This window comes from Lepidochelys kempii, chromosome 9 (genome assembly GCF_965140265.1).
Source record: "Lepidochelys kempii isolate rLepKem1 chromosome 9, rLepKem1.hap2, whole genome shotgun sequence".
Lineage (NCBI taxonomy): Eukaryota > Metazoa > Chordata > Testudines > Cheloniidae > Lepidochelys > Lepidochelys kempii.
In genome coordinates this window covers 17,096,791-17,120,928 of record NC_133264.1, presented here as the reverse complement: position 1 = coordinate 17,120,928, position 24,138 = coordinate 17,096,791, and the positions used below count along the sequence as shown (strand labels likewise).

At 42.8% G+C, this 24,138-nt stretch overlaps 2 protein-coding genes across 7 annotated transcripts in view; one reads left to right on the top strand and one right to left on the bottom strand.

Annotated features, from left to right (window-relative positions):
* The window catches only part of GPR160 (G protein-coupled receptor 160), a 660,951-nt gene that overhangs the window by 445,369 nt on the left and 191,444 nt on the right, over window positions 1-24,138 (top strand). The window lies entirely within an intron of this gene.
* Window positions 1-24,138, bottom strand: part of LRRC34 (leucine rich repeat containing 34) — a 36,375-nt gene that overhangs the window by 11,236 nt on the left and 1,001 nt on the right. For 4 of the 6 annotated variants that reach the window (XM_073359425.1, XM_073359424.1, XM_073359422.1 and 1 more), the window contains 10 exons: window positions 18,323-18,443; window positions 15,056-15,177; window positions 14,838-14,902; window positions 13,646-13,729; window positions 12,219-12,347; window positions 9,962-10,057; window positions 8,491-8,645; window positions 6,627-6,782; window positions 2,302-2,428; window positions 1,350-1,983 (listed from right to left, as the gene is read on the bottom strand). In XM_073359425.1, coding sequence (XP_073215526.1) covers window positions 1,780-1,983; window positions 2,302-2,428; window positions 6,627-6,782; window positions 8,491-8,645; window positions 9,962-10,057; window positions 12,219-12,347; window positions 13,646-13,729; window positions 14,838-14,902; window positions 15,056-15,177; window positions 18,323-18,443 — 1,259 coding nt within the window. In that variant the 3' untranslated portion in view covers window positions 1,350-1,779. Of the gene's footprint in view, window positions 1-1,349; window positions 1,984-2,301; window positions 2,429-4,838; window positions 5,251-6,626; window positions 6,783-8,490; window positions 8,646-9,961; window positions 10,058-12,218; window positions 12,348-13,645; window positions 13,730-14,837; window positions 14,903-15,055; window positions 15,178-18,322; window positions 18,444-24,138 lie in introns of those variants that run through there. The other 2 variants (XM_073359423.1, XR_012160737.1) reach the window with 2 other exon arrangements.

Genomic DNA, 24,138 nt, shown 5'->3' with positions numbered 1-24,138 from the left:
GCCAGGGTCTACACCACTGAGTGTTCTATTCAGAGTGATAGTTGGAACCTAGGTCTATCCAGCTGCATTATTCCTGTAAAGCTGTTATCTTGGGGGATTATAAAGAGGGTGCAGTTTCCAGGTCCCAAACTCTAACAGCATCTATTCTCTGTTAAAGTACAGTCTCTTATCACCTTTGCTTCAGAATCATTTATATGCTATTAAATAATGGTAAGTTTTGTATAATTATTCTTTAAGTTCCATTGCATTCTCCTTTCTATAAAATGCAAGATAATACGTGGTTATTGTCTGGAAGATGAAGTAAAACTGATTTGGTCCAACCTCAACAAGTATGTTTATGATATTTAAGTAGGGCCATCTCTGTTCTGAAGTACTTAAGTTTTACGAAAGGGAAAAAGTTGAATAAAATGTGCTAAATATTTTTAATGAGCTTTCCCAACCCTTTCAATGTGAAAAACAATGAAGAAGTGTACTGAAGTTATTTACAGTCTTGCAGAGAAAATGAGAAGCTGGTTTACAGGATAGAATATTTATAAGTTTCTCCTGCCCCAGTTCTCTTAATCTAAAATGACAGAGAACCAAGGTTATTCTTGAACTTGGTTATTTGTCCACATAGCTAGTATATGACCATCTAATGTAACCAAATCATCCCAATTCTTCCTATTTTATCTTAGCCTTCATCTTTTTTTGAAGACCCTTAAAAGGAGGAGTAGTTTTGGCTCAGCACAGAGTGACAAGCCCAAGCCGTCCTCTGAGCTTGCCGTATTAGCTTAGCGATTGCTTGGTAACACATAGTTCTACAGCAACTGGCTAGTTAGTATCTCGTCAGTCAGATTTGGTTACTTCCCCTTATGAGTGTAACTATTTTTGAGAGCAACTCAAAGAGTAAATTCTAAGTGAGCACACACAATCAGTACCAATACCCTCTTGGATATTTCTGCCTCATACAGCGGAGCCCTAAGTAGGCCCAAAGCGCTAGGAGAGCAACGTTGTGGCACTAAGAGTCAAACGAACAATAATTCTTGCATAGTTGCTCTCTAAGTGCATTGCTGTAGCTACTTGACAATTTTGCTTTATTTTAGAAGCCTGATTTTCTTGCCAGTGTACACTTTCTATTTAAGGGCATTATAAGCTGTCACTTAAAAAACCCCCCAACTTTGTGCTGAACGTTGGGAAGATACTAGTGCAAAGTACTGCTATCACCGTTGGTTGCTCTTCCTCTGTTAGAGGGTGGATCATATTGACTAAATGAGCGGGCAGAGAAAAAGACAGAAGCTTGAGACAATAGTCTGTAACAGAGACTATCCTCTCTCCTTATATAAAAAATGAATGCAATTAAATCCATGCACTTTCATCATAAGAGTCCTTTAATCATAGTCTGGGTATCATTTACCAAACTTCTGTTTACCTACAGCAGTGGTTCTCAACCCACAGCCCCATCAGCACACAGCTGTGGCCCATATGACATCCTCAGGGGCATAGAGGTAGTATGTATATTGTGTGGATGCGGCCCACATGCAGTTCTTTCTGTGTTATATGTGGCCCACCATGCTAAATAGGTTGAGAACCACTGCCTACAGCAACAATATATACTTTGTTAAAAAGCTCACGTTGGACTCAGTTTGAGTTGGTTTTATCTCTAGTACTTTTCAAACTTATATTGGCACACTCCAAAATAACTTCCTCAAGAAACTACATACTATCATTTTGATTTACAAAGAAATAAGCCAGAAAAACCCTCAAGCTGATAGATATAAATGCATCAAGTTGTTACCTTGTTCACAAATGTTCCGCAACTGCTCCTATTGCAAGACTGGCATTAGCATCTTTGTTATCAACCTCCCCATAACTTGGTGTCCAGTAGTAATGCCTTTTAAGGCCATGAGAGAGTTCTGCAAGATATTCATGCCCATCCACTTCATACGGATCCACGTCTGTACAATTTGGTTTCAAGCGGCCAGTTTTAATTAAGTCTGAAAATGCCTGAAATGAACAAATGCAAAGGATTTAAATTTAACATTCTTCTAACACGTTCTGCCTGCCAGAGGCTTAGAAAGTGCAAAGCAGAACAGTAGAAGATGATACAGACTAGGTCAGCACTAAATGGCATTTTAATCGCTTGTATACTTTTCCTGTCCCGTAATTGTTTGGCATGAGAAGACTACGCCACAACTACCATAATTTTACAATAAAATAAAATGTAATGAACTACACATCAGTCTTACAAATAGTTTTCCTGAGCGCGCTAGTATAAAATGAAGATAAACTGTGGAAAAGATCAGTGATGAAGAAAACACTTACGACACAGGTGGCCTCATCCAGTTTGTTTCCCCAAATATAAATGTAGGAAAGCACCATGTTTGTTTTCATTGAATCCGAAAGAGCAACAAGTCCTTTTCCACTTATATTGTTGCTCGTTACTGCTAACCTAGTAAACAGAAGAAATAAAACAAATTATATAAGTAAATTCCAAGCCATTTGATTCCTACCACTTAAGTACAGTATTTCGAACAAATCAGCAACAAAAACTATTTTTATAGCTCAAATCTGTTACTAAGTCCTATATAATTCTAATATTCCTCAAGGCACTTCCTTGATTTGGTTGCCAAAGACTTTGACAATTCATTTCTTCTAAGCAGGTGACCCTATGCTTGGTGGCTAGCTCTCATATTTAGTCTGTTTTAAAGCATGGCCTTGGTTTCTAGCCAAGTTAAACTTTGATCCTGGAGCTGGGAGAGGTATGTTTGTATTGGTGAACCTGAGAGTTTTTCAGAGGCATCTAGCAGACCCTTTGATCTTTACTCCCCAAAACTAATGGCTTCAGGCAACACCTATGATCAGAGCTTACCTCCAGCCAAAGGTATGGTTTTCTGCAAGACATAAAATATATCCTGTAGGAGAGATTAGACAATCTCCTGGTGAACTTGAAATAAACTATAAAAAGGCTTCAAGAAAAATTATTTTTAAGGCCTGAAACAAGAAGACCCTTATTCTTGCAATGTGTCATGCTGACTTAAATGGCACTCCATGCAGCAATTAGGAATTTTGTTTGCAAAACATTTTACAGGAAAGGGCCTAAACAGTCAAGATACTAAAATGAATCGAGAACCAGATCTGACAGCCATATGTTCATTAGAGTGACTCGAGATGTGTACTGTGAACCAAATATAATACAGAGGAAAATACTATCAAATTAATTTTAGATTCATCCATAAGGGAAAAAGAAGAACTTGCTAAAATATCACAAGTATGAGAACAAGCAGCAAAAACACTTGGAACAGAAACTACTGTTCTATAGCAACAAATTACTTAAACCAAGGGGGGGGGGAACAAGTAAAATGGAAAAAAGTTTAAAGGGCTTTTAGTAGAATTGGCCGTAGGAAGGGTAAACCAGAAAATTTAGCAGCTTGGAAGTGTGCCTGGTGGAGGGAGGAGAGTTTAGGACTTTTGCCATAAAGGGAAGGGCTTGGCAGCAGTAGTGTTCCAGGGTTTAGTCACTGACGAGGTAAAGTTTGGCCTCCTTTTGTCAGGTGGATGATCAAATTTAGGGGTCAGAAGCTGGGTAGGGAAACTACTAGGGCTTTGTCGCTGGTGGGAAGGGAGCATCTCCATAGAATATCAGGGTTGGAAGGGACCTCAGGAGGTCATCTAGTCCAAACTCCTGCTCAGAGCAGGACCAATCCTCAACTAAATCATCCCAGCCAGGGCTTTGTCAAGCATGACCTAAAAAACCTCAAAGGAAGGAGATTCCACCACCACCCTAGGTAACACATTCCAGTGCTTCACCACCCTCCTAGTGAAAAAGTTTTTCCCAATATCCAACCTAAACCTCCCCCACTGCAACTTGAGACGATTACGCTTTGTTCTGTCATCTGCTACCACGGAGAACAGTCTAAATCCATCTTCTTTGGAACCCCCTTTCAGGTAGCTGAAAGCAACTATCAAATCCCCCCTCTTTCTTCTCTTCTGCAGACTTAAGCAATCCCAGTTCTCTCAGCCTCTCCTCAGAAGTCATGTGTTCCAGTCCCCTAATCATTTTTGTTGCCCTCTGCTGGACGCTTTCCAATTTTTCCACATCCTTCTTGTAATGTGGGGCCCAAAACTGGACACAGTACTCCAGAAGAGGCCTCACCAATGTCGAATAGAGAGGAACGATCACGTCCCTCGATCTGCTGGCAATGCCCCTACTTATACAGCCCAAAATGCCGTTAGCCTTCTTGGCAACAAGGGCACACTGTTGACTCATATCCAGCTTCTCATCCACTGTAACCCCAGGTCCTTTTTTGCAGAACTGCTGCCTAGCCATTCGGTCCCTAGTCTGTAGCAGTGCGTGGGATTCTTCCATCCTAAGTGCTTGACTCTGCACTTGTCTTTGTTGAACTTCATTAGATTTCTTTTGGCCCAATCCTCTAATTTGTCTAGGGCCCTCTGTATCCCATCCCTACCCTCCAATGTATCTACCACTCCTCCCAGTTTACTGTAATCTGCAAACTTGCTGAGGGTGCAGTCCATGCCATCCTCCAGATCATTAATGAAGATATTGAACAAAACTGGCCCCAGGACTGACCCTTGGGGCACTCTGCTTGATAGCGGCTGCCAACTAGACATGGAACCATTGATCGCTACCCGTTGAGCCCAACGATCTAACCAGCTTTCTATCCACCTTATAGTCCATTCATCCAGCCCATACTTCTTTAACTTGCTGGCAAGAATACTGTGGGAGACCGTGTCAAAAGCTTTGCTAAAGTCAAGGAAGAACACGTCCACTGCTTTCACCTCATCCACAGAGCCAGTTATCTCATCATAGAAGGCAATTAGATTAGTCAGGCATGACTTGCCCTTGGTGAATCCATGCTGACTGTTCCGGATCACTTTCCTCTCCTCTAAGTGCTTCAGAATTGATTCCTTGAGGACCTGCTCCATGATTTTTCCAGGGACTGAGGTGAGGCTGACTGGCCTGTAGTTCCCTGGATCCTCCTCCTTCCCTTTTTTAAAGATGGGCACTACATTAGCCTTTTTCCAGTCATCCAGGACCTCCCCCGATCGCCATGAGTTTTCAAAGGTAATGTCCAATGGCTCTGCAATCACATCCGCCAACTCCTTTAGCACCCTCGGATGCAGTGTATCCAGCCCCATGGACTTGCGCTCGTCCAGCTTTCCTAAATTGTCCCGAACCACTTCTTTCTCCACAGAGGGCTGGTCGCCTCCTCCCCATGCTGTGCTGCCCAGTGCAGTAGTCTGGGAGTTGACCTTGTTCGTGAAGACAGAGGCAAAAAAAGCATTGAGTACATTAGCTTTTTCCACATCCTCTGTCACTACGTTGCCTCCCTTATTCAGTAAGGGGCCCATACTTTCCTTGGCTTTCTTCTTGTTGCTAACATACCTGAAGAAACCCTTCTTGTTACTCTTAACATCTCTTGCTCGCTGCAAGTCCAAGTGTGATTTGGCCTTCCTGATTTCACTCCTGCATTCCTGAGCAATATTTTTATACTCCTCCCTGGTCATTTGTCCAATCTTCCACTTCTTGTAAGCTTCTTTTTTGTGTTTAAGATCAGCAAGGATTTCACTGTTAAGCCAAGCTGGTCGCCTGTTATATTTACTATTCTTTCTACACATCGGGATAGTTTGTTCCTGTAACCTCAATAAGGATTCTTTAAAATACAGCTAGCTCTCTGGACCCCTTTCCCCCTCATGCTATTCTCCCACGGGATCCTGCCCATCAGTTACCTGAGGGAGTCAAAGTCTGCTTTTCTGAAGTCCAGGGTCCATATTCTGCTGCTCTCCTTTCTTCCTTGTGTCAGGATTCTGAACTCGACCATCTTATGGTCACTGCCTCCCAGGTTCCCATCCACTTTTGCTTCCCCTACTAAATTCTTCCCAATTTGTGAGCAGCAGGTCAAGAAGAGCTCTGCCCCTAGTTGGTTCCTCGAGCACTTGCACCAGGAAATTGTCCCCTACACTTTCCGAAAACGTCTTGGATTGTCTGTGCACCACTGTATTGCTCTCCCAGCGGATATCAGAGTGATTGAAGTCTCCCAGGAGAACCAGGGCCTGCAATCTAGTAACGTCCGTTAGTTGCCGGAAGAAAGCCTTGTCCACCTCATCCCCCTGGTCTGATAGTCTATAGCAGACTCCCACCATGACATCACCCTTGTTGCTCACACTTCTAAACTTAATCCAGAGACTCTCAGGTTTTTCTGCAGTTTCATACCAAAGCTCTTCATGTTTCTCCCTCTCTTCCCTCTGCCCCTAGCCTTTCTTGTTCCTAGCATCCGTTCTCCCAAAAGAGGAGAGTCCATGTGACTTCCCTCCCACAGATTGACCCAGCAGTTCAACCCAGCCAGTCCAGACACTCAGGTTTGCTTTGCTGAGTGGGGAGCATTCCTTGGACTTGCATTTCACTGGTTCTGCCAGAGCCCAGGTGAAACCATGGGTCTGTCATCATCAGTGTCCCCAGCTGTCCCCATCCATGTGTGATTTTGGAAACTCTTTGACTTTGCAGTTTGGATCACTAGCATAAAAAAGTGATGTACTACAATACCAACTCATATACTGCTGTGTCACATTTTCTGATTTTCCAATAGTTACATCTGCAATCTCTTTTGGGGAGATTTAGCTATACTAACGCTTGAAGAGTCCTGTTGTACAAAGCCAGGGCTTCACTCAGGTAGATGGCTCCATCATCTTCTATCCGGTTTGAATTAAGATCTAGGATTTCCAGAATTTGGTTCCGTTTCAGCAGTTCTCCCAGAAATTTCACACCATCACGAGTTATTTTATTACTGAAAGAGAAATATTTTTTTTAAAAGGGGGGATCTTACTGAGAAACCTTCAGTACGGCTTCCGAGGCAGAAAACACCCCTCAGGCTGCTGAATAAACTGTTCTGAAATTTACAGCTGTTGAAGCAATCTACAACACATATACTTTAACTGGATTTTTACTCAAACTAGCACCTATTAACACAAGCTAATAGATTAATGGGATTTTTAGAACCCATTCTTGCAATCCATGTGCAGGCACTTCCAATAGTTGCTGGGTAACAGGTTCAGGTCCTAAATGTCTTTTTTTGTATTCTTCCAATTTTGATTTTTTACATCTTCTGTAAAGTGGCATAATTTGACACTGTCTGATTAGTATGTACTGTAGAGTAAGTGCTCTTTCTTCACTGAAAGAAAAGGAGTACTTGTGGCACCTTAGAGACTAACCAATTTATTTGAGCATAAGCTTTCGTGAGCTACAGCTCACTTCATCGGATGCATACCGTGGAAACTGCAGCAGACTTCATATATACACAGAGAATGTGAAACAATACCTCCTCCCACCCCACTGTCCTGCTGGTAATAGCTTATCTAAAGTGATCATCAGGTGGGCCATTTCCAGCACAAATCCAGGTTTTCTCACCCTCCACCCCCCCACACACAAATTCACTCTCCTGCTGGTGAGAAAACCTGGATTTGTGCTGGAAATGGCCCACCTGATGATCACTTTAGATAAGCTATTACCAGCAGGACAGTGGGGTGGGAGGAGGTATTGTTTCACATTCTCTGTGTATATATGAAGTCTGCTGCAGTTTCCACGGTATGCATCCGATGAAGTGAGCTGTAGCTCACGAAAGCTTATGCTCAAATAAATTGGTTAGTCTCTAAGGTGCCACAAGTACTCCTTTTCTTTTTGCGAATACAGACTAACACGGCTGTTACTCTGAAACCTTTCTTCACTGAAGTGTACAGTACTACAGAATTTAAGGCCAGAAGGGACCATCAGATTATCTAGTCTAACATCCTCTATATTACAGGCCACCAACACCACCCAGCTACCCTACCTCCACACCAACCTCAACAAGAATTAGACCAAACTATTAAAACCCGCAGGAGACTAAACTATTGCGTGACAATGGGTAGAAGAGAAGGAGGGACTGAAATGCACTCAGGCCTGAGGCCCCTGTAAGGCAGGGAAATGATTTAATGAGGTATAGCTGACCACGTAGGCTGAAGCTTGTAAATTTAGGATTAGACTATGGCATAGCCCTTAAGCAGAGGGGGGAGGGGCGAGAGGGAGACCTCTCTTCCCCTCCTTCTGTGGCCAGAGTCATAGCAGAGTTGACCAGCCAGGCTGGGGAGGGTGGAAGATGCTGCACTCCTTAAAGGGGTGTTGTCAGTTGCTCCTCCATATACACAGTGGGCATTGCACCTCCCTGAGGCAGAATGTTTTCTCCTTCTGTGCTCCTTCTGTGGTGGCATAGCCCTGCACCACCCCCACAGCTGTGGCTAAATACTAATTTATCCCTTAGTAATGTTGCATTCCCTCCAACTATGGCTTCCACCTCAACTCTCCATCTCACCTAGAAAAATCACATTTTTTCTGGAGGGAACGGTAGCAAGTACCATACAATACTGCTATACTGATATTGCATGGTGCACAGTTTTCACCAGCAACAATATACTCTATATTTGTGTAGTTTAAACAAAATCAGAGGGTGAATCTTTTACCAACTGAGGTCAAGATATCGCAGGCTGCGGTTTTCATACAATGCATCACACAGTCGCTCCACACCGAAGTTCTTCATTTCATGTTTGCACAAATGCAGTTCCATAAGACAAGAATTATTTTTCATCATTAGAGATATATGAACTGTGGACTCTTCCTAAAAATAAAATCTCAGTTAAACTATAATTTTAACATCCCATCAGTTTTTAGGGCCAAACACCGCTCTTTGATGTTTGGCCCCAGGAACAAGTACAACTTTCCCTGCAGTCAATGGTAGATGTTTACACATATCCGAGAGCAGAATATGACCTTAACTCATCTTCCTTCTGATGTATTACAAATTGATATACAAAAAGTCAGGAAACAATTTCTTATTGTGATCACTGGGAAAATAATGAATTACCAAAATGTGGCTGCAGATTTACAGAACTGTATATCCCCGCAGTGTAAATCTCAGGCAAGTCGATACTCTAACAACTACTAGTTCTCTCATCTACCTTGATCATTTCTTTTCCAAATTTCCATGACACAGTGTTTTAGGACTTGATCCAGTTCCCATTGACGTCAATGGTGTGACAGAAATACGTATCAACAATTATTTTATGAAGAGCAGAAGTCTTTGAAAGAGGGATTAAGTATAGAAAAAAACATATATCCTGCCTCTATAAGAGGCAGTGAATTGGTTTTAAAGTTATCACCTGTGGTTAAAACAATAATTTATAAGGGGCTTCAGTCAGGTAGACACAATGGAGAAGCCTACAGACCAGAGAGGAGTGACAAATGGGAAGACTCCCATAATCTTCAATTGGTGTCGGATTGGGCCCTTAATATAGCATGGTGTTTATTCTGGTTCAGATTTTTTCAAAAGCAGGAGCCTAAAATTAGGCTCCTAAATCCATGATTAGGCACCTTTGGTCTTGTCTACACAGGAAAGTTTTTTCAGTAAAAGCCAAGGTGTGAATTTAAACTGATGCAGTTATACTGTCAGAACCCCCCAAATGGACACTTATCTCATTTTAAGAGTGACATTTCTTTGGTTCTGTTTATGTCACTTAGGAAGGAGTTTAAGCTAAACAAAAAAAGCCATTCTTACTCTGCAATTCCCATTTAGACAACCCCTAAATAAGTGCTGATCATCCAACTGCTTCTATTGAGGTCAAGAACTGAGCACTTTGAAAAGAAGGCTGTTTCTTCATGTGCCTAAATTATGGTTCAGGAGCATAACTCTAGGTAAGGAGGTATGAAAATCTTGGCCCCTGAGTCTGAGTCTACAATCCTTTTTGTTGGTGTTCTCTCTTCCTTGGGCAGAAAGACTTAAAAAACAACTCTGGCAGCTATCACACAAGCATATAAAGAAGCCCCAGAGAGTCACGCTGTCCAAGACCACTATCGGCCTCCATAAAGCTATCAATATTGAGTCTATGTATGCATATATCTGTTTAATTGAACTGACCCTACAGTATATACACATACCTCTTGGCTATACAGTATAGGACGATTTAGGTTTAGGGCTTTCATCGCTTTGTTATGGCTCATAACTGTTGCTATTGCTATTAGACTTTGTGTACCCTGAAAACAAAAACAGATAAACTCTTTAGGGAAACCTGTTCAATATATAAATAAAGCAACATACCAAAGATACCATGCCTTCTTACAGGATGTATTTTTAGAAGATCATAAATATCAAATTGACATGAGTTAGAAATACTGTTATTTTTAGCTCCATGTGTTTTGGAGATATTCAGTAGTCATCTGCCTCTGCAGTATTGCAATACATACAAACATTTCCTGGAAATACCAGCAGGCAAAGGATGTTAAGAGAGTGGAACTGAACTAATAGGCACGAATTACTATGAGACCTGCTAAAAATAAACGGAATCTGATAAACTAGAGAAGAAGAATTTTTCGCAATGCATGGGGTAAAACTGTTAGTAATATCACGGGTGTAGGGGAGCAGAGCTCCCCGGGTTCGGGATAGGGTTATGGAATGCAGGGCTATCTGGTCTAAGGTTAGGATTCAGGTAGGTGGGCCTCACTGAGCTAGGGTGAGGGTTGTGGAGGGCAGGGCTCTCCAGGTGAGGGTTAGGGTTCAGGTGAGTAAGCCTTCTTCAGCTAGGACTATGACTGTGGAGGGTAGGCTTCCCAGAGCTAGAGTTAGTGTTCAGGTGCATATGTCTAAAATGGGCTAGTATTAGGGATGTGGAGCTAAGGTGAGCTTTCAGGTCAGTAGCCGTCGCTGCACTAGGGTTAGCGTTGTGGAGTGTAGGGTTCTCAGCTAAGTTTAGTGGTTAAGAGTGTAGGACTCCTAAAGCTAGGGGTAGGGTTCTGGTGGGTAGGGCTCCTAGGCTAGCATTAGGACTGGGCTCCTTGGTCCAGGGTTAGTGTTCAAGTGAACAGGCCTCTCCGGACTAGGGTTGTAGAGAGTGGGGCTCCCCGGCTTGGGTTAGGGTAGGCGTTGTGGAAGGTATAGCCCTTAGGGAAAGGATAGCATGGGTAGGGGGTCCCTAAGATAAGGCTGGAATTGAGGTGGGTTGGCCTCTCTAGCTAGGGTTTTGGAGGGTAGAGCTCCCTGGGGTAAGGTGGGGATTGTGGGTATGCGTGGCTCCCCAGGCCAAGGGTGAGGGGCAGGGTAGATGAGAACTCACTAAAGCTAACACTCTTCTATTAATTATCTTCATATTAAGTGGATATGCATTATCTTCCACAGGAAAATTATGAAGTGTGTGAATCAGTGAAGTCAAATTAGTGAGGTTCTACTGTAGATGCCAGTTCTGATCTTTTATTCCTTTCGCCTCAGTCATACTTCTGTAACACGCTGAACTGTCAAAGGAACACTGTCTTTTGACAAGCCGGTTGGTTATGCTCCTGTTTTTATAATCACATAGTGAAGCAGGAGACACTCCCTTAAACTGATTTTACTCAAGCATAGAAGTACAATTATCCAAAGCTTCTAAGAGCTGTGTTTATCTGTGGTGACTATATCTTCCCAGTAATACATGCTTGTAATGCCTTTAATTTTTAAAGGCATTTTCACCTTCCAGTTTGGGAGCACCAGAAATATTATGAGAATGAAACCTCATTCTCCATAGGTTTCTTCACTCAGACAGTACCCTGCACTAGAAACTTTCGTTACTTATATTAGCAACCTTGTTCTCCAAGGAAGAACCCACTGCCATTATACGGATGGCCTGACAACTAGACTGGGTAGTCTGTGAGTGCACCTAGGGGAAGCTGGGGGCACCCATGGACATTAACACAACATTGCTTTTGACACAATGTGGCTGATAATGAGAGGAGAGCACTTCTTGAAAGGGAGTGCACCTTTCAACGCTTCATACCCCTCCAGAAGCCTCTTTAGAATGAAAAGAGCCCTTAGAGAATAAGGAATCTCTTTCTTACATGAATTAGATGAGCTCTAGATGATATGACGTATATAACACATACTGAATCTCAAAAAATATTAGACTCTTTTCTCTTTGGCAGTAAAGGAACTGACCGTTAGAGGCTATAATGTAGTACATCACATATTCCTATAAACACACTATGCTACAGGCCCTTCCAAGTGCATCTTGTTAGTTGCAACAGGACATTTTGTGATAGTTGAAGATATCACAGTATATAAAACAAGGGCAACAGATGGCATCTTCCACTAATTTAACCACAGGACCTTTATAATACACTTGAAAGGCTATTAGTTTGCAGTTTAAGTTGATAATTTTACTTTACTCACCAAATCACAGTCTCCAAGATCTAACTTCTCTAAGGTCGAATTAATTTGCAGCATTGAAGCAAAGTACATCCCACCTTTGTTTTCAATTTTGTTGCCAGTCATTCTCAAGTGTTGGAGCGTTTCATTCCTCTAGTAAAGAAAATTTAAAAGGATTTTCCTGAAATGATCTAAGCTGTGATATTATACATTTAACTACCAATTTTTTAATTGTGGCATACTTACAGAATGTCATCTTCTGTAAGGAACACAGCCAATTGTTAACAGTAAGTTAGCTGCCTATCTTTTCACTGGGACTAGTTGCCTGAGTAAAGTCTACCAAGAGCATAAGGGTTTGCAAGGGTGGGAGGGCTCTGAATTATTTATGGGTATCTGTGCTTCCAGTGTAATCTCCCAATTTTCATATGTTTATTAAAGAATTCCAGACTGATATTTGTGTCTAAATTGATAGCATAGACACAAACTGCTTAAAAATAGAGTTAAATCCATTCATCATTATAGTTTATTATAATGTCTGTCTTTTCACATATTTAGCTAATAGCTGAATTTTGTAATGTAGAAAACTAGAATTTTGCAGGTCTTTCATCTGCCTTTATCCCATGAGTAATCAAATCCCACTGAAGTCAACTGACTTCAGTGGAATTCCTCATGTGTAGACAGTTAAGCTTGTGTGCAGATCTTTGCAAGATTGGCCTCTTTTTTGGCAAACTAAGGGCTTGATCCAAAGTCCACTGTAGACAAGACTTCAGTGGGCATTGGATCAGGCCCTAGCTGTAGTGTATACACAATAATTTTCACTTTTCAATTCCTCAGTGCCACTGTAACAGAAATTGTGCTGAAAAATCCATTCTGAGCAATTTAAATATGAAATTACAAAAACCACATTTTATACGCTGATATGTGAGGTTATACAGTGACGTCCTTAACAAACTGATGTGAAGGCTAATCAGGTGACCATAAAAAAGGAAAATTTAAAAACAAAAACAGGAAAATAATAGTAATCCAATAGCAAGTTTCAGAACATAATGGAAAAATAAAATAAAAAAAATCTTGGCTATGTATGGATTTGTATGAAATTTTGCCCCATCAAATTTTGGTGAAATACATGACATTTTGGTTTTATTTTTCAGTTTCATAATTTTCACAAAGAGATATCCAGCTATTTTATAGTTGAAATCAATAAATATCAATGGCTGAAGAGGGCAATTTTCTCTTCTTCTGAAAGATGATCTAAAAGTAGCAGAGAAACAGTCTGTCTTGAGAAGACAAGCAATCTCTTTGTTACAAAAAATACTGTATATAAGGGGAAAAAAGGGATTTTTTAGATTAACTTTGATGCTGATGAGAGAGTTAGTTTTGTCCATCAGAAAATATAATATCAAATCAGATGCTATTGTCAAAATTACTATAGTATATCGATTAATACTTACATGCAATGCTTTAGCTATCAATTCGGCTCCATTGGTGCCAATATCATTAAACATCAGATTGAAGTAGCACAGGGTTGCGTTTTCCTGCAGTACACAAACAGGAAACCGACGCCAAACTCAAAAATACATTTTACAGAGAAATTTTTCATTTTAAACAGCTGATGCCTCACACCGTTTTGAAAGACATTTTATTTAGAAACAGTTTTCTCCATAATTAATGTACTGAGCATAAACCTTTAAAAACAACTGTAACACAAAAATGAACACAGTAGTGATTAACCAAAAACTAACAAATATCCTTATTAACCAATAGACCAGCTTCAAACTGCTATCATTTGCATATTCAGTTTTCAACATGCCAAAGGTTTTTGTACCTACAACAAATAACCTCATCACAGAAAATGACAAGGGGCAAATCGGAGGTTTAGGCAAGTGGGAAAGTATTTGTTTTGATACTTGGGGAGGTGTGGGAGGAAGCTCGGGACGGGGGATACTGGTGCTAAAATACTACTAAAATGACTATCAGTAATAAAGTTAATAGTGTTGATAGTTAAATTGTCATCCTTAGGTTTCAGTTCAAAGCCCCGGGAAAAGACTGGGATAGTATGTGCCTCAGAGGTACTGTTTCAGGCTGTCAGCAGACTCAGGAAAGCAATATTGCATTGGTTTACACTGATCACATTTTCAAGATTTTCTACACAACTATTAGAGCTAGAAAAATACATTTTCTTTTAAAAATGAAAGTTTAGGTTCGGAGCATGATTCTGCAGCGATGAGCTGACTCCATAGATGTGGAGTTGCAGACTACAGGGATTTCTATATATAGCTTGCTTCTAGATGGCACCAGAAGCCTATGTTTTAAGTTTCCATACATACTAAGGATATACATTATGTTTTTGTCCATTTCTGTTAATTTTTTGTCATGCACAATATACTACCAAAATGCTATACAAATGCCTCTTTTGCAGACTGTACTGTAAAAACCACATATATTGAAACAACTGCAAAAATGTTATGATGAATGCAATCTGATATTCTAAATTGATGGATTTGGATATGAAAAGCCAAGATTTCTGGAATTTTTCCAAAACAACACATACTGTCACCAATATATTGTACATAAATGTTATCATGGCCAATGAAACCACAAACTTGAGGTAAAAATCAAATATTTTGGCACAGAGAAAACTACCTGAAGGAATTTTGCAGCATGCTCTGCTCCATCATCAGTTAATACATTATATCTAAGGTCCAGCCCTGAAAGGCAAAGAATACAGAAATAAATAAGACTAACAACACTTATTAATAACTAATTGATCTCCACATGAAAGGTAAGAAGAAAGAACCAATACTCAAAAATGTTTCTTGTTTCCAATTTATAAAGAGATATGAAGTAATGAGACAACTTACCTGTAACAAATGTGTTATTGCTTAAGATGCAGGCAAGCATTCGAAAATCCTCATCCGTAACCTTCTGTACTGGCAGCAAGCGGTTATTTCCAGCTATTTTTAATGTGATCCCTTTTGTCAATCTGTTGTAATGTAGTAATACTTTGAAACATAAGGATGGCAGGAGAAAGAAACACTATACAAAAGTATTAGTTCTATATGTATCACGGGACTGAGATGCAATGGTGCTTTCCCTCCACTAGTATATTTATCAGGATTGTGAAATCTGGATCAAAAAAATCCATGGAGCACTATGCTATACTAGCTGTAATTCATAATTGTTCATTTTGGCGGCTTGATACACTGTACTGCCACAAGATCCCACTTAGAATTTTAGCAGCAAAATGATTCAGGAGCTTATTCTGAAAGGTTCATTCTCACCTTTTTCCTTATCCCCTTTCCTTTGTTTTATTCCACTCCACTCTCAATAATTGAGCACAGAAGAAAGCAATTCTTCTTTCCATTTTCTCTACATCATCTTTCCTCAGACCTCCCCAAACACGGAAGAAATCTGTTATCTATAGCCAGGCACTCAGATGACACAGAATATGCTCCAAGGAGAAAGTCCTGGATACACACCTTAGCACACTTAAAACTGCCTTCACCAAACAAGGGAAACTCCACCAAAGTAGATCAAGTCATGGAACGGACCACCCAAATACCCCAAGAGAACCTGCTTCAATGCGGAAATAAAACCCTGTCTGACAACACACCCCTACTTGTCCTCCTGCACCCACACTGGAACCCATACACAGAGCCATCAAACAACCACAACCCAGACTCAATTGGGACCCCCGCATCCTGAAAGAAATCTTTCCTGAACTTCCACTTCTGGCCTTCAAACTACCCCCCAACCACAGGAGCCAACTTTTGTTGGCACCGGTGGGGGCCCCGCCACCCCGACTCTACCCTCTCCCTGCCCTATTGGACCGCTCCCCAAATCCGTGCGCTGGCCCTGCCTCTTCCCCCAAGCAAGTGCACCGCGTTCCTCCTCCTCCCCCCTCCCTCCCAGTGCTTGCCGCACGAAACAGCTGTTTCACGGCGCAAGCACTGGGAGGGAGGGGGAAGAAGCAGGACGCGGTGGCACGCTCAGGGGAGGAGGCAGGGCAGAGGTGAGCTGGGGCGGGGAGCTGCCGGTGGGTGCAGAGCACCCAACAATTTTTCCCCATGGGTGCTCCAGCTCCAGAGCACCCACGGAGTCGGCGCCTATGCCCCCAACCTCTCCAAGCTCATCATCAGAAGCAAACTCTCCACAGACCAGGATACACCAACTCAAAGCAGTACCAGATCCTGCCAGAACAACAGATGCAAAACCTGCAGAGATATTTCCACTGCCACAATAATCAACACACCTTTCAAGATCCATGGGTCCTATACATGCCCATCAAATCATCCAGTGCACTAAATGCTCAAATAACAATTACATGTGTGAAACCAGACAATCACTATGCTCTCGAATGAACTCACACAGAGAAATGATAAAGGACAAAAACACCCTATCACCTGTGGGTGAACACTTTTCACAAAGCAGTCACGCTATATCTGACATATCAGTCCTCATCCTCAAAGAAAACCTGCTTTCAAAAGATGAGCCTTGGAGCTTAAATTCATTACTCTATTAGATATCAAAAATCAGAGACAGTGGATTTATGGCTTATTACAACAATCTGTTACCCACTAACCCTTTCTTTTTATCCGATGACTGCAGAGGTGTTAACGAGCGACTCTACCTTGAATGATCGCTTAGAACATGTGCTGAGTACTTATGTTAAATAGTCGGTTCCATCTTGCATTTAGCTGTGTTACTTGAAATACCTTTCCCACCAGAACCTGAAGAGCTCTGCGTGACTCGAAATCTTGTCTCTCTCACCAACAGAAGTTGGTCCAATAAAATATATTACCTCACCCACTTTGTCTCTCTAATATCCTGGGACCAACATGGCTACAACTACACTGCATACTTCTCTGCCTAAAGGGTAGTTATCTCTTGCCCCAGTGGTGTTCCTAGGAGGAAGCTCTATCAAGTCAGACAATGGGCTAGAATTTAGTGTTTAATTCCCAGAAAGGAATGGCTCAGCGAACCAACTGTAGCTAATCAGGTGCAGTTGAACATATTAAGGCTATATCTACACTATGGACCCGCGTAGCCACTCTGTGCCAGCGGAAGAGACCTCTCCTGCCAACATAATTAAACCACCCCAACAAGTGGCAGTAGCTTTTGTCGGTGAAAATTTTGTCAGTCAGGGTGTGTTTTTTTCACACCCCCGACTGCCAAAAGTCCTAGTGCAGACATAGCCTTAGGCTCAACAAAGAAGGGCATAAACTGTATGGAGAGAGGGATAAAAAGGGGTATGTCTTAATCAGAAGCCAGGAGAGACTGCTCCAGGAAAAACAGAGGTGTTACCCTAAATCAATGGTTTTCAAACTTTTTAGGCTGCATACCCTTTCCAAATAATGTAGTCCTCCATGTCCCCCCTTCTGGGATCAGAGGTGATGCATGGCGGAAGGGGCACATGGGGTCACATGTCCCTCCAGATTTCTGCTTTCCATTTAGCAACAGCTTCTAAAGGTTTTCAAACCGTGGGGGGCAGAGAACGTTCAGAGGGGTGAGCGGCAACGCCAGGTCTGTCTGGGTTGGGGAGCACATCCAAAAATTGTAACTCAAAGGGGAGGCTCAGCTCAAATTTGGGTGGCTTGCTGAGGTGAGTCAGGGTGGAGGTGGCGCTCCCCCCACCCACCAAGCGCCGCTGCCTGGGGCTGGCCCCCGGTGAGTCAGGCAGTGGAGGTGGGAGTCCCTCCCTGAGCCCCACCACTTTGGGCCGGCCCAAGCCACCTGGCGTCGCTGCTCGCACTCCCCCACCCTGAACATTCCTCCAGGGCATGCTCCAGTTTGAGAACCTCTGTACTAAATAAAATGTGTTGTCCGCCATTACAGGATTTTTCTCAGGTACCTGTTGATGAGAGCTTCCGTAGTTTGGAAACCACTGCCCTAAATGTTTTGTACATTTTAAGTTTTCTGCCTGGAAGGAATATGCAGCTACAGACTTTTGCCAAGCTGTTGTCAACTTGAATTAAACCAGAACTCCTGCAATAAAACCTAAACCCAAAAAGGGTGATTTGTATTTAAACTCCAGAGAACTGTCCTTTTTCATCATTCCACTCCTGGTCCTGTTACACTGTCCAAAGCTTTCAGAAGTATTTAAAAAATGCTATTTATTATTTCCTTACGTTATATCTGCTTTCTCAGCTTCTTCAAGCATGTGTGCAATGAAAGGGTTTTCTGGTTGGCTCGACTCTTGGCAGGCTTGCAAATACTGTTTATGGAGACTTAGATGAGTTGACATGACAGCTTGAAAATAAAAGCAATTTAGTAGACAGTTTTATGCATTTCTAATGTGCCCATCATATAGAATCTGGGGCCTCTACAAAACTGAGAGACAGCAGTAAGTCAAAGCACGCTACAGACTTTTAGTGTGCTACAGGAGTTTCCATATGGCCAGTTAGTACATGGCAGGCTAGAGCACTGTAGATTTACACTATTTCCCACGCACTAACTCTCCATACAGACAAGCCCAGAGTGATCTTTAGCGTTAACAGCAGGTAAGAGTGTGTGTTGCAATAATGCAGTCTGGAGGATTCACATGCATGAATATCTGTGATAAGGCCACAACACAGGGGAATAGTTCAATCACTTAGCCATTTCTGGATGGAAAAATGCATTTCAGGCTACTCCTTTTCGAGCATCGAGGTCAAGTATTACGATCTGGGACTATGAGCCATCTTGACTTTTCGGCCGTGTCTACACTACAAACTTTGGTCAACGCAAGCATAAAGCTGCCACAGTTATTATGTTGGCTCCTTGCATCAGTGCTCTGCATATTCACCAGGAGTGCTTGTACTGATGCACAGCAATGCACCGTGCATAGTTATTCCAGTGTGCGACTCACCATCATCCAGCACACTGTCTTTTGGGAAATTCTAGCAGTGCCTGGTGGGGCAGGAATAAGTTGTGCAGGGATGACTGGGAGCAAAGGGTCAAGTTCTCATCATGCAACTTTCTCTATCCCATAATGCCATCCATATCCCATCATTTTGGTGCCTTTTAAAAAAATCCTACAAAACTGCACAGTATTTCTCACTGTCTGCCATCGCTGAAGCATGGAGCCCACAAAGCTCTACACTCTTGTCACAAGCATTGCAAATGCAAGGATGTATGATCCTCTGATATTTGCAGAGCTTCAAGAAGAACTACAGTAGCAGAGGATATAAACATTTATTGGAGCACAGATTATTGTGGAACATAGCGAGAACCAATTCAGTGTTGTTGGTGGAGTTCACGGAGCAGCTGCAGATGGTGGAATGCTGCTTCTGAGCCCGAGAAACAAACACTAACTGGGGGATTATATCTTAATGCAGATTTGGGAAGACAAGGCTTGGCTGCAGAATTTTCTGATGTGAAAGGCCACATTTCTGGATCTGTATGCTGAATCCCCAGCCCTCCAGCACAGGGACAGCAGAATTAGAGCTGCATGGACAGTTGAGAAGTGATCGCACTGTGGAAACTTGCAACACTAGATTGCTACCAGTCAGTGGGAAATTATTTTGGAGTTGGAAAATCCACAGTGCGGGCAGCTGTCATGCAAGTGTGCAGGGCCATTAATCGTCTCCTGCTACACAGGACTGGACTCTTAGTAATGTGCATGACGTAATGGATGGATTTGCATCAGTGCAGTTCCCAAACTGTTGTGGGGTGACAGATGGCATGTATATCCCTATTTTGGCAACAGACCATCTTGCCAAAGACTACATCAACAGAAAAGCTTTTCTATGGTAATACAAGCATTGGGGGCTCACCCGAGACACTTCCCCACTATCAGTATTGGCTGGTCAGCGATGATGCACAACGCTTACATCTTTAAGAACAGAGGACTGTTCAAGAAAGTTGCACCCAAGGACATTCTTTCCTAACCAGCAGATTACCATTGGCGATGCTGAAATGCCAGTAGTGATCCCGGGGGACCCAGCCTACCCCTTGCTTATGAAGCCAGCCATCTCAAAAGCACCAAGGAAAGCAGGTGCAGAATGACAGCTGAATGTGCTTATGATAGATTGAGGGGAATCTGGCCATGTTTATTATCATGATTGGATCTCAGTAAGAGAAACATCCCAACTGGTTGTAGCTGCCAGTCATATCTTGCATAATATCTGTGAGGCAAAGGGAGAAACGTTGCCACCAGGGTGGAGGTGGAGTGGCTGTCTGCTGAATTTGAATGAATGCCAGACACAAGAGCTATTAGAATGAATGCTGAATGCCAGACACAAGAGCTATCAGAAGAGCTCAACATGGAGTTATGCAGCTGAAGGAGGCCTTGAAAGAGCCCTTTAACAGTTAACCACAGTACTGTAATGTGGTGTTGTGGATTGTGCTCTCTACCTGGTCCTGAAGTTTTGGGGGCTGCGGGGTCCTGTGTGGTGGTTGATGTACATTTATGAATGTAACACTCTCTGTTAATGCACCTATTAATATGCAGTGCTAGCTGTAACTTTATAATTATTACACTATGTTTGTCACTGATCCTATGAGTTCTGTTGTTCTGTATAATAAGAAGTTGTGGGTGCTTTCAGTAGTTCCAGACATTCTGCAGCATATGTTGTGAAGTAATAAAGATGCGAAAAAATAGAATTTTATTGCGTCCCAAAACTAGTGCAAAAAACCTATGTGCAATTAAAAAACAAATACAGTAAAAAATTCCTAAATAAATTAACAGAACTTACAAGGGGAAAGAATGTTTATGTCCATTTCAGTCCATTTTGCCCACACAAACAGCAACTGGGGTGCTCTCAGGTCAGTTTATGTTAAGCTGTTCTTACTGTCCTCCAGCATGGAGTGGGAGGCATAGAGACACAGCCCCTGATGCCACATGGAAAGTTGGGGGCCTAGGAAGGTGCTAACATGGAGTTCTCCATTGACTGCAAAGGGAGGTGAGCCCATGCTTGTTGAACCTGTAGATCAAGAGGCTGCAGCATCTGTGTTTGCTGCTGGAGAAGCCCCATTATGCCCTAGTGCAGCTCCCTCCCTCTCCTTTTACTGCTGGGACTCCTGGGCCTTTCTCCATGCTGTCAGATATATTCACCCACCAGCCCCTCTGCTCACAGTCCGAAACGGCACTGTCTTGCAGGATCTCAGAGAACATATCCTTCTGAGTCATCTTCTTTTTCCTCTTTATCCAGGTCAGGCTTTCAACAAGTGTGGAGGGGGACCCCTCCAGGCCACAACCGTAGCAGACACAGAAAAAATACCCAGCGGTATCGTATTTATAAAGTGAAAGTTAAGTTTCAGAACTCCCTTCCGTTGCTCTCCTTAAGTTTTAAACAAGACATGCTTATTGACACTTCAGCTCCAGAGTGCCTGTGCCCAGCACTGCTCTCCAGCTCCAGCCATGGTGAGCATGGCCCAGCAGGGCCATGGGGGAAATGAGGAGGGAATTGTTCTGTAGGATGAAACAATAACATTTTGGCCCCCATGGGTATGAATGCAGGGCAATGGTGCTGAGTACTGGCACTATTTTCCACAGGCAGTGGTGATTTTAGCTGGTCTCTTGCTTCTGAGGTTCACCAAGGCACAGAGAGCACAGCTGCTGCTGGCATCCCGAAGCCACTTGGGCCCATATGCTGCTAGCCTATTTACCGCCATGGTGCCTGCTGAAGTCACTGCAGACTAGCGTGGGAAAGTGTCCTACTGCAGAGGAAGAAATGAGACTGCCATCCCTAGAAAGCTTTGGGAGAGGATTGCGGAGTATGAAAGTTTCATCGAGATCTCTCAGGAGGATTCAAGGGACATCCCTGTGTACATAAACAAACTGCTCTGCATGGCCTCCCTTGCCTGACTCTACAAGGAAATGAAAACTAGATAACTCTACCTCTGGTTTGATGTTCCACTACCTCTTCTAGGAGGAGTAAATTAATGAAAAGTCAATACCTGCTTCCTGCTGCACTGGGTCAGGCACCATCTGTACATTTAGTCACTGTCATGGGAACTGCATTCACACATTTACCCGAGGCTCCTTTCCCCACTCGCCCGAGCTCTGCTGCTGCCACTGACTAGACGGCGGTGGAGCCTCCAATGGGTCCTGGCTCGCAGCATAGTTGGACACCCCTGACCGCATGTCCCCCATCCTCCTCCTCACTGTTCACAGCGGGGGGTCTGTCTCTCAGGCTCCTCGGCAAGTATGGCATGCAGCTTATTGTAACAGCAGCAGGTCTGTAGCTCAGCACTAGATCAACTGTTGGGTCCCCATGCCGTCTGGTATGCCTCCTGCAGTTTCTTAGCTTTCACATGTCATCGCTGCTGATTCCTGTCATACCCCTTCACCTGCATCCCCCATGTAATCTGTCACATTTTTGTGGCTGTTCCAAGCCTCAACAGCCTCTTTTCCCCACAGGCCAAGGAGATCTGATGCCTCTTGTCTATTCCAGGCAGGAATGCATCTGGAGCATGTAGCCAGCATGGTCGGTTTGGCAGTTGCACACAACAATGTGCATGCTGTGTTCACAAGCTGGGCAATCAGGAAAAGGCATTTCAAAAACATGTGAGGTTTTTAGTGAGGGTGGGTGGGTAGCTTCGGATCTCTGTAACCCCTGGGCAGCAGAGTTCACACTTCTGACCAAAGCAGTGAGTTTCAAGCATTGTGGGACAGCTGCTGGAGGACTGTTAGGGTCAATGTATCTACACTGTATTCGATCAACCACAGTACGTCCCCCATGGCTTGATGCCATTTGGGCAGGTGGAGTTACTGCGTTGCTGTAACAGGGTGTTTACATACGCAGGAGACAAATTTGTATCTCATGCAAAACTAGGTTGATGCAAGGCAACTTACATCAACCTAACTTTGTAGTATAGACCAGTCCTGAGAGGCAGATACTCAGAGAGTGAAATAAAAGTTCCTCAAAATGATGTAGTGAGCTTGAGATGTGAACGTTGCAGACACACTCAAACTTTTAAAATAAGTCAATTAAAAATAACTGCAACTCTGCTGACAAATAAACAACAGAGCAATTTTCCCCTTTTGGGCTGAGGTTCAACAGTCAGCAGTTCTGATAGCAAGATTGATCCCATCTCCAAACTTGGGGGGAGGGGGGGGACAAAAAATACCACCTTGGTAGAAAGACTCTAGACTTGGCACTTTTAATCAATATTCAGCATCAGGCAAATGACAGCGTAATACAGATGAAAGGCAAAACAACCACTTAAGCATCCTTCGTCCAGTTTAGAGTTATATTTTGTCCTTGCATATGTACATGTTTATTCATACATTCCTGAGCACTCAAGGCAGGCCCTTGTCTTCACTAGGGGAAAAAATGGCATGTTCCTACCTCGAAGTAAAACTCTAGTGAAGACAAGGCAGTTTGGAGTTTTTACATAAATTAACAGATTGGCCTGTTAAAGGCTATGGGTCAGACCTTGAAGACAAGGCCCTAACTCACACAGGGGCTGATGCAGACAAGCCCACAGAATCAGGAACCACTCCTCTGCTCTACTGCACTGAACAAATCTTGGATGCTTGAGAGAATCTTCCCACAATGTTTACTATAGGATTGTACATATAGGGTATTTCTACACTGCAGCTGGGAGCTACCCTCCCAGGGCAGGTAGACAGACTCATGCTAGTTAAGCTTGAACTAGCATGTAAAAATAGCAGCATGGTTGGCCCTGGTGGAGAGGCAGGCTAGCCACCCTAGCTAAGATCCAGGGGGTTGGGAGTGCCTGAGAGCCCAAGCCACAAAATCCACACTGATATTTTTTGTGCGATAGCTCAAGCCTGACTAGCACAAGTGTGTCTGCCTGTGACCAGCTGCAGTGTAGACTACCCAGACATTCTTTCCTCCATGGCAAAATAACAAGCCCAAGGGTGTGAGTACTGAATTTTACTAAGCAAAACCAAGAGATAGATTTCACTGTTCCAACATACTTGATCATCTTTAATCTACTTTTAAATTAGACTATACTCTTAAAGGCCTGTATCTTATATTGATATTTCCTTAAA